General features: G+C 43.2%; 1 protein-coding gene across 1 annotated transcript in view; it reads left to right on the top strand.

Annotated features, from left to right (window-relative positions):
* The first annotated feature begins 9293 nt into the window (after positions 1 to 9293).
* LOC115142120 (uncharacterized) overlaps positions 9294 to 11188 on the top strand; it is a 17234-nt gene continuing 15339 nt past the window's right edge. The window contains exons 1-2 of the mRNA XM_029681591.2: positions 9294 to 9398; positions 9499 to 9531. Coding sequence (XP_029537451.1) covers positions 9359 to 9398; positions 9499 to 9531 — 73 coding nt within the window. The 5' untranslated portion in view covers positions 9294 to 9358. The remainder of the gene's footprint in view (positions 9399 to 9498; positions 9532 to 11188) is intronic.

The following is an 11188-nucleotide window of genomic DNA, read 5'->3' on the forward strand; positions in this document are numbered from 1 at the left end:
CGGTAATTCCTCGTCTAGTCCTTGTTACTTATCTTTTGCCCTTTTCTCAAATTGTTCTTGCTTTAGTTATTCCCGTAGTGGAACTTCTGGAGAACATTGGTCTACGTTTTGATCGTCCTTCAACCCTTTGTTACCCTTTGTTACCCTTGTGCTCTGACACTTTTTGAGGGTTCGGTGCAGGAAAGTAGTGAACAGGTCGATTGTAGCGGTAGTCATGTTGAAGGCAATGTACTTTACAGTTATTTCGACCACGGAGGTTATTGGAATCGTGGTTTCGTGGTAGAAACTGTTGGTGTACGTCATCTCTCAACGCTCCAATACCTGATAATGCACCCTCTAACTGGAGTGAGTGCTCCTGGTCAAACTTCAAAACTGAGTGGTCAGGGCTCTTAGTGTTGTGAACTTTTAATGCCTCAAAAGCTGTGCTTGCGAGCTCTCTGAGTTGTAAGATAGGCAAGCCAACGTGGGCGGCAGGGCCCAAGTAGGTAATGAAGGTAGGATACATGTTTGACAGGAACATTTGTTTAAAAGGTAACAGGTCTTCCATGCCTGTTTCAGTGAGTAGGTCAAAGTAAGCTGAACAAAGCCAATGATAGTAAGCTTGTGGGTGTTCGTTCCGAGCTTGTTTGACGGTGTTAGCCTGTGAGTTATCGTGTTTGCAAGTCGCAGAACCACTGAATTCTAATTTCAAAGCTGTGGCAAGTTTAGCATAGCCATTTAGCACGTGTTGCTGTTGTAGACGAATGAACCTTGTCATGTGTCTATTCGATGTTCCCTTCAACAGGTAAACCCTGTCAGAACCCGTAGCGTTCGGGTAGCCATCCAATGCGTCCTCTATGTCCGCTAGGAACTCTCAGTGTCATTTGGCTGACCTGGAACGGGGTCAAATGTGGGAAAACTCTTGATGAGTTTGTCAAGGTATTCCGTGCCAAGCGGGCGGAGAGGGTTGGCTTCACCCTGTGGAGAGATTGGGGCCGAAAGGCCAAGAGGAGAAGCCAAGCCTTGTTGTTGTTGGCCAAGAGGCGCAATATTACTCAGTCCCGAATGGCCAAGAGGAGAAGACTGAGGGACACATGAGGGAGGCAAGGTCTGAAACCTATCGTCTTTACTCCTGTGAGTACAGGGCTCCGGTTGCTTGGATTGGTAGTCACGCTGTAGAGCGTGACCATTCTGGACTTCCTCCAGATGGTACCTATGGGTGGTATTCTGCTGCATTGCAGAGTCCACTTGAGTGCTTAGAGTACTGATTTTGGACACATGAGTGTCACACTTACTCCTTTCGGTCTCAAACTTATCTGTCATGGTTTGTAGATAGAGGTCTTGAGTACGGAGCGAGAGATTCAGTGATGAGATTTCCTCTGCTTGCTTAGAAATCAATATTTCCATCTTCATCACCTGAGTTCTTTCATCATTCATTTGGTCAGCGACTTCAATGAGTTCTGCTGATTTGTCATCCAACTTTGTCATTGTGTTCATTAACTGATCGTCTTTGGTCTGCAGCGTTTTGAGTAGGACGGTGTTACTTTGAGTAACGTTCAACAAAACTGCATGCATGTTATCAAGTTGAGCGCTCCTGTTTGTAGATAACTCTTCAGATTGATCTAGTTTGGCGTGGACATCATCGTATTTAGTTTTGGCGAAATCGAGTTGTTCCTGTAGCATATGATTTTGTTCCTGTAGCATATGATTTTGTTCCTGTAGCATATGATTTTGTTCCTGTAGCATATGATTTTGTTCCTGTAGCATATGATTTTGTTCCTGTAGAAGACGATTTTGTTGAAGAGCTTGTGCTTGTTCACCGTCATACGTTTTTGCAATTACATTTAATTGTTCAGTTTTCAAGCGCAGTTCCATAGCTAGCAGAAATGTTTCCTTTTCTGCATTTGTCATTGGTTTCCCGGTTCTCTCCACCTGTCCTTTTATGTCTACCCTTACCTGCTCGTGATTCAGCTGTGCACTGCGGTATTGGACAGATGCCAATCTCGGAGGGCAAGACATCAGGGCTAGACTGGAGAGAACCTTTACGAGGCCTGCGCCCGATGGTTGATTTTGGAAAGCGTTATTGTCTGCTTTTCCACTAATGGCATAACTAATGGCATAATTGGTATCACTGCTGAGGTCCGAGATCAATCCATTTGCGGGTGGAGGTTCACTAATTAGCGGGCGAATGGGTACTACCCCCTCTGATAGCTTGCACAGTTTTAACATTCGAAAGGAAAATTGTTTTTCCTAATTTTCCAAAGTTTGGTTTTGGAATATATTGGGAGCTGCAAAGACGATTTTAATCTATTTATAGACGTTAATGAACCATCAGTACTGGACAGTACTGTGGAAGTTGGACGTGAATGAATTTGCAAAAGCAAATTGAATTAATCAAAGATAATGATTAATCATACCTGGATAGGCTATCTGGGAATTTAACTTTAAATTAATCTGGGAAGTTGATTCATCTAGGTTACTATTGCAAAGTTTAAGGTGTCTCATTTAACTGGAAGAACCAAGAAAGGTATGTTCAACAATTTAAATAAATAAATTGAATGAGACGATAAAACCCAAGGAATTGAGATTGCTGGATTATCATAAAGGTAATGTTAGGTACATTTACCACTATGGTACACTTTCCCCTCAGGCCAAAGCCATATGGGATTCCCGCTGGAGGCGGGACTGATTGATTGTGCTTTACAGAAGCAGATTTTACTGATTGATCCAATTTAATGTATAGGCTATCTGGGAATTCAACTTTAAATTAACCTGGGAAGTTGGTTCATCTAGGTTACTATTGCAAAGCTTAAGGTGTCTCATTTAATTGGAAGAACCTAGAAAGGTATGTCCGACAATTTAAATATATAAATTGAATGAGACCCAAGAAATTGAGTTCGTAGCTGGATTCTTCACCGATCTTTTATACCTTGTCCGGAACATGAAATTTGTTCAGACCTCAAGTTCTGTGAGGTGGAAGAAATTCCTTTGTTCTCTATGAAAATTCACTCTGTCTCTTATACTGTGTGGCCATGAGGCAGGGTCTTCTCGGGAATTTACGACCTCTCTCTGACCACAGCAGCCTAGTTGAAGGAGGCAGGGGGAGGCAGGGAGAGGGGGATGGGCTTGCTGTACTCAAAGAGGGCAACGTCATGACAGTGGAGAGAAACGTTTGCAGTTTTTATTATGATATCTGAGTGAGACTGACTAACAAAATCAAAGGGGGGCCCCCGGGCCGGTAATTCGACCGTGCTGCTCTGTCATTGCTCATCCACATGTTTATATGTATATTTTCTTATTCCATTCCTTTACTTAGATTTGTGTGTATTAGGTAGTTGTTGCGGAATTGTTAGATTACATGTTAGATATTACTGCACTGTCAGAACTAGAAGCACAAGCTTTTCGCTACACTCACAATAACATCTGCTAACCGTGTGTATGTGACTTACAATATTTGATTTGATTACTACGTTTAGATGAGCTACCAATTGAAAAAATGTTAGATGACATGGGCTAATTGAGTGACTGTCTGTGACTGACCTAAAAAGAGACCATTTAGAAATTGCACCTTGTATATTTTACTATTCTGACTTAAGTTGAGTAAGTTGAGATTCCGAGTGAGTTGCGAAAAATGTTTTGTTGATCTGAGGGCCTTTAAAAAGGAGTGCCGCGGGCCTCATGCCAAGACAACTGTAACTAGAACAACCGGTGCTGCTTAGGAGTAACATCTCATTAATCTAGTTAAATAAAAGGTAATAAATAAAAATGTTGCTGTCATACTTCCGATTTTCTTTTAAAACGGATACCATACAAACACACTGTGATATCCTTTTACACAACACAACACAACACACATAGAGCAACACATTCATTTATTCTCTTACTACATTCATTCTTTTCAGCTTGGCAACAAGAGATCCAGCAGGAAAGTCCCGCCCAGAACAACCAATGATATTGCATCCATTACCGTCATCTCTACTCCCTTCAATGGATCTCCCATGAACCATCAATGACCTGTTGAACAATAACTTTCCCCTTGTGTGTGTGTGTTTGTGTCTGTGTGTGTGTATGTGGGTGTGCTTATGAATACATTTAAATTGCTGGTTTTCCCCCTGGTAAACTGTGGATACGGTTGTACTGACAAACAAATAGCGTCACTTTTTCAAGTTCATTAACTTCCTGTGCATTACCTCACTCTGATTTACAGTACCAACCCCGACCCTTTGACAAAAACAGATTCAGATAACATCACAGTTTTAAAACAGGTTTTCTGCAATTCTAAACATTTTGCCATGGGGCACAGAGAATATTTAGTAATTGTATAACTCATTTCATGCAATTCTAGACACTTTGCCATAGGGTGGAGGGAAATGTTTGCAGTTTTTATTATAATATCTGAGTGAGACTGACTAACAAAATCAATGGGGGCCCCCGGGCCGGTAATTCGACCGTGCTGCTCTGTCATTACTCATCCACATGTTTATATGTATATCACACTGCCCTACCCTGTGCTCTGACCTCTTTCTCCCCTCTCTCTCCAGATGAAATCTCGCGTCTTGTGACGGCCGGCCGCCCAACAACCTGCCCGCTTGACCCTATTCCCTCCTCTCTTCTCCAGACCATTTCCGGAGACCTTCTCCCTTACCTCACCTCGCTCATCAACTCATCCCTGACCGCTGGCTACGTCCCTTCTGTCTTCAAGAGAGCGAGAGTTGCACCCCTTCTGAAAAAACCTACACTCGATCCCTCCGATGTCAACAACTACAGACCAGTATCCCTTCTTTCTTTTCTCTCCAAAACTCTCGAACGTGCCGTCCTTGGCCAGCTCTCCCGCTATCTCTCTCAGAATGACCTTCTTGATCCAAATCAGTCAGGTTTCAAGACTAGTCATTCAACTGAGACTGCTCTTCTCTGTATCACGGAGGCCCTCCGCACTGCTAAAGCTAACTCTCTCTCCTCTGCTCTCATCCTTCTAGACCTATCGGCTGCCTTCGATACTGTGAACCATCAGATCCTCCTCTCCACCCTCTCCGAGTTGGGCATCTCCGGCGCGGCCCACGCTTGGATTGCGTCCTACCTGACAGGTCGCTCCTACCAGGTGGCGTGGCGAGAATCTGTCTCCTCACCACGCGCTCTCACCACTGGCGTCCCCAGGGCTCTGTTCTAGGCCCTCTCCTATTCTCGCTATACACCAAGTCACTTGGCTCTGTCATAACCTCACATGGTCTCTCCTATCATTGCTATGCAGACGACACACAATTAATCTTCTCCTTTCCCCCTTCTGATGACCAGGTGGCGAATCGCATCTCTGCATGTCTGGCAGACATATCAGTGTGGATGACGGATCACCACCTCAAGCTGAACCTCGGCAAGACGGAGCTGCTCTTCCTCCCGGGAAGGACTGCCCATTCCATGATCTCGCCATCACGGTTGACAACTCCATTGTGTCCTCCTCCCAGAGCGCTAAGAACCTTGGCGTGATCCTGGACAACACCCTGTCGTTCTCAACTAACATCAAGGCGGTGGCCCGTTCTTGTAGGTTCATGCTCTACAACATCCGCAGAGTACGACCCTGCCTCACACAGGAAGCAGCGCAGGTCCTAATCCAGGCACTTGTCATCTCCCGTCTGGATTACTGCAACTCGCTGTTGGCTGGGCTCCCTGCCTGTGCCATTAAACCCCTACAACTCATCCAGAACGCCGCAGCCCGTCTGGTGTTTAACCTTCCCAAGTTCTCTCACGTCACCCCGCTCCTCCGCTCTCTCCACTGGCTTCCAGTTGAAGCTCGCATCCGCTACAAGACCATGGTGCTTGCCTACGGAGCTGTGAGGGGAACGGCACCTCAGTACCTCCAGGCTCTGATCAGGCCCTACACCCAAACAAGGGCACTGCGTTCATCCACCTCTGGCCTGCTCGCCTCCCTACCACTGAGGAAGTACAGTTCCCGCGCAGCCCAGTCAAAACTGTTCGCTGCTCTGGCCCCCCAATGGTGGAACAAACTCCCTCACGACGCCAGGACAGCGGAGTCAATCACCACCTTCCGGAGACACCTGAAACCCCACCTCTTTCAGGAATACCTAGGATAGGATAAAGTAATCCTTCTCACCCCCCCCCTCCCTTAAAAGATTTAGATGCACTATTGTAAAGTGGCTGTTCCACTGGATGTCTTAAGGTGAACGCACCAATTTGTAAGTCGCTCTGGATAAGAGCGTCTGCTAAATGACTTAAATGTAAATGTAATATGTATATTTTCTTATTCCATTCCTTTACTTAGATTTATGTGTATTAGGTAGTTGTTGCGGAATTGTTAGATTACATGTTAGATATTGCTGCACTGTCAGAACTAGAAGCATTTTGCTACACTTTCTGCTAACCGTGTGTATGTGACTTACAACATTTGATTTGATTACTACGTTTAGATGAGCTACCAATTGAAAAAAAGTTTGATGACATGGGCTAATTGAGTGACTGTCAGTGACTGACATAACAAGAACAACCAATAACATTGCATCCATACCGTCATCTCTACTCCCTTCAATGGATCTTCCATGAACCGTCAATGACCTGTTGAACAATAACTTTCCCCTTGTGTGTGTGTGTGTGTGTGTTTGTGTCTGTGTGTTTTTTCTTGGGTGTGCTTATGAATCCGTTGAAGTTGATGGTTTTCCCCCTGGTAAGCTGTGGATCTGGTTGTACTGACAAACAAATAGCTTCACTTTTTCCAGTTTATTACGTTTGACATCTGTCATTGCCAACAAAGAGTATATAACAAAGTATTGAGATAAACTTTTGTTATTGACCAAATACTTATTTTCTAGCATAATTTGCAAATAAATTCATTAAAAATCCTACAATGTGATTTTCCTGATTTTTTTCCTAATTTTGTCTGTCATAGTTGAAGTGTACCTATGATGAAAATTACAGGCCTCTCTCATCTTTTTAAGTGGGAGAACTTGCACAATTGGTGGCTGACTAAATACTTTTTTGCCCCACTGTACATACATACAGTATGAGTCACACACTGGCACCTGGAGACTATACCGACAGAGTCCCAGTTGTCCTAGATTTGGACACAAACCTCTGGCACGCAGAATATATATTTAGATGACTAAGGTCAACACACAGCTGCTAAAGATACTGATCTCGAGGACGTGAGAAACAGACAAAACTAGAAGTGTGATAACAGAGTGGGTGGCTCAGAGCCACATATGCAGGAAGTGCAAATCAGAGTGAGGTAATGCACATTTTTTTTCTCATTTTGTCTGTCATAGTTGAAGTGTACCTATGATGAAAATTACAGGCCTCTCTCATCTTTATAAGTGGGAGAACTTGCACAATTGGTGGCTGACTAAATACTTTTTTGCCCCACTGTATGTATGATGGTTACCCAATTGGATATTTTTGTGATGGATTACTTATCTCACTGCGTCTTTTATCTATGTTTATGGAAAGAGTCACCATGGTATGATATGATAGAATAGATAAGAAAACATTATTTATTGTCTATTATGTTCCGGATTCGGTAGCCTACCTCTCGTGGCATGAAAATTAATTGTCACTGTTTGCATTGTAACAATTCTATTAAAAGCAATGAAATAATTTTGAGTTGCCTCCTCGCAAATTCTCCTGACCCCCCCAAGAAAACGTATTGTGAAAATGTAGATTTTTAGCCCACACCTGATATTCTAAGAATGTATCAGTTTTGGGCTAGCCCGGGGTTAGATCTACTCAACATTGTAGCCTGTTTGAGACCAACGCTTGGCTGTTGTTGTGGTAAGAGAGAGAAGTGTGCCTGTCACAGAGCTAAAATGAGATATGATCTCTCTCGCTTGCTCTGCTCTGATAGACATGAGCCTGTTACTTTAATACCTCCAATGTTGCAAGTCATCCTTTTTTGGTATTTGTTTTACAATTATTTAATATGCAGTTAATTCTATTTTTTCCCCCAGATGGCCTATAGAATAATAGCCACGGGAAGGTTGCTGAAGGCGCTGAATCACCCCCTGATAAATTGAAATATATTTGCCAAAATGATACAATTAGCCTACTGCTGTCTGTACAGAAATAAATTAAATAATTCAGAATAACCTACTATACCAAAGAGTATAATTTAGCCACAGAGGATCAATAGCTTTTAAAAATGTATCTAGCTGTGGATTGTGTGTAGCCCAATCACAAGGCATATACAGCCTACAGTCAGGAGCCACCTAATATTAATCGGCTGATTTTTGCGTCACGACTGTCAATGAACAGCACGCAGCCAAATCATTTCACAGTAATGATTTCAAATACAATCACGGGAAAACACTAAACACAGGTTGGAAAGCAAATGGATGCTGCGGAAAAGAGAAGACTAATCTGTCTGTCGGTCAAAATATTTGATCAACTTCCAAATGGGTCTATGGAGCGAATAGCACTGTGTTACAAAGTACTCATCATTGGGTGAGTCAGTGGAACTTCTTTTTTTTTTGACACTATTTTCCTCCTTATATTGTTCTATACGTGTGTCTCCACTCGTCTGCCTAGGATATTGATTGATTCCAGACGAGGACATTTTTAATCCAAGTCAAGTTGACAGTGTCAAAAGTAGCCTGTCATTTCTGATGTATTGAAAAAAAAGACCCCCCCCCCCCCCTCTTACATTTTTGTTACGGTACCTGCAGATTTACAAATGAAGCACTGCCGACCGGACGGCAGCATTTTGAAGGATGTGGGTGTTGGGTGGGTGTTGTCGCTGAAGCCCTGGAGTGCTTTCCTTGTGTGTGTACATTTCTTGGAGTTGTGGCTGTTCACTGCAGATTGTTCTGCTGGCCTGATAGACACCTTGTGCCAGTTTACTCATGTTCCTGACTGAGAGCTTCCCATACCAGGAGAAGACATTTAATGTGAGAACAATCTCAATCAGTGGTCTGTACACTGTTGCCAGTGTTAACCCAAAGGCCAGCAGATGGGAATGTTGAGTCGTTTCCTCTCACCATCTAAAGGGAATGTATGCAGCCGGCTATACACTTGTATCCACAGCCGCAGGAAGTAGAGGTGCTAAGATATATAATAACAGCGGTCTGATACAGCCATCTGCAGCGCCATTAAATCGAGTTAAGGAAGAACATGAGTGGCTCTTGGAAAAGTCTTTTGACATTTTCAAAAATGTGGCAATGATCCCTTTTTCCACTTTCACCAACTGCCACCGGAAAAGCAGGTCCCAGCCAAACAATGACTCATACGACATATTAATGATTGAGATGGGGTCATACTATGGATATTTTGGGATGGCAAGGTAATTGGCTATTGTTGTCAGGGGTGGTGCTTGTAGGTGGGGCTGAATTGGACTACTTATCTCAGCTCATCTTAAGCTTCCATCTATGAATGAGATTGCTTTATGGAAAGAAACACCATGACCACTCCACTACGGATGTTTGGTATGTGACCATCACTGTCAAACTCTGCTCATTTGCTAGAATTTGTGTGTACAATCTCTGGACTTCCTGTCCTTAACATTTGTTTGTTTCATTTGTGCAGTTCTTCTGACTCTACCCTGCTACAGCGCACATGGTAAGTGGAAAGCACTGTCATCTCTTGCATCTGTTTGTATGAATTAAATGTGGCCAGCTGTTGAGAAGTGTAGGGCTGTGTGGGCTACTACTCTGCCTCTCAGATTGATGTGTGTACAGTAGACAGCAGAGATAGTATTGTAATGTGGGATACTACTCTCCCTCTCAGATTGATGTGTGTACAGTAGACAGCAGAGATAGTATTGTAATGTGGGCTACTACTCTCCCTCTCAGATTGATGTGTGTACAGTAGACAGCAGATATAGTATTGTAATGTGGGATACTACTCTCCCTCTCAGATTGATGTGTGTACAGTAGACAGCAGAGATAGTATTGTAATGTGGGCTACTACTCTCCCTCTCAGATTGATGTGTGTACAGTAGACAGCAGATATAGTATTGTAATGTGGGCTACTACTCTCCCTCTCAGATTGATGTGTGTACAGTAGACAGCAGAGATGATATTGTAATGTGGGATACTACTCTGCCTCTCAGATTGATGTGTGTACAGTATACAGCAGAGATGGTATTGTAGTGTGGGATACTACTCTGCCTCTCAGATTGATGTGTGTACAGTATACAGCAGAGATGGTATTGTAGTGTGGGATACTACTCTGCCTCTCAGATTGATGTGTGTACAGTAGACAGCAGAGATGGTATTGTAATGTGGGCTACTACTCTCCCTCTCAGATTGATGTGTGTACAGTAGACAGCAGAGATGATATTGTAATGTGGAATACTACTCTGCCTCTCAGATTGATGTGTGTACAGTAGACAGCAGAGATGGTATTGTAGTGTGGGATACTACTCTGCCTCTCAGATTGATGTGTGTACAGTAGACAGCAGAGATGATATTGCAATGTGGGATACTACTCTGCCTCTCAGATTGATGTGTGTACAGTATACAGCAGAGATGATATTGCAATGTGGGATACTACTCTGCCTCTCAGATTGATGTGTGTACAGTAGACAGCAGAGATGATATTGCAATGTGGGATACTACTCTGCCTCTCAGATTGATGTGTGTACAGTAGACAGCAGAGATGGTATTGTAATGTGGAATACTACTCTGCCTCTCAGATTGATGTGTGTACAGTAGACAGCAGAGATGGTATTGTAGTGTGGGATACTACTCTGCCTCTCAGATTGATGTGTGTACAGTAGACAGCAGAGATGATATTGCAATGTGGGATACTACTCTGCCTCTCAGATTGATGTGTGTACAGTATACAGCAGAGATGATATTGCAATGTGGGATACTACTCTGCCTCTCAGATTGATGTGTGTACAGTAGACAGCAGAGATGATATTGCAATGTGGGATACTACTCTGCCTCTCAGATTGATGTGTGTACAGTAGACAGCAGAGATGGTATTGTAGTGTGGGATACTACTCTGCCTCTCAGATTGATGTGTGTACAGTATACAGCAGAGATGGTATTGTAGTGTGGGATACTACTCTGCCTCTCAGATTGATGTGTGTACAGTATACAGCAGAGATGGTATTGTAGTGTGGGATACTACTCTGCCTCTCAGATTGATGTGTGTACAGTATACAGCAGAGATTGTATTGTAGTGTGGGCTCCTCTTCGTTGTTTCCTGATAGTACTTAGTTCTTCAGGCATTTTATAATAGAATTATCTCCATGTGTTTTATCCTA

Source organism: Oncorhynchus nerka, linkage group LG14 (assembly GCF_034236695.1).
Source record: "Oncorhynchus nerka isolate Pitt River linkage group LG14, Oner_Uvic_2.0, whole genome shotgun sequence".
NCBI lineage: Eukaryota > Metazoa > Chordata > Actinopteri > Salmoniformes > Salmonidae > Oncorhynchus > Oncorhynchus nerka.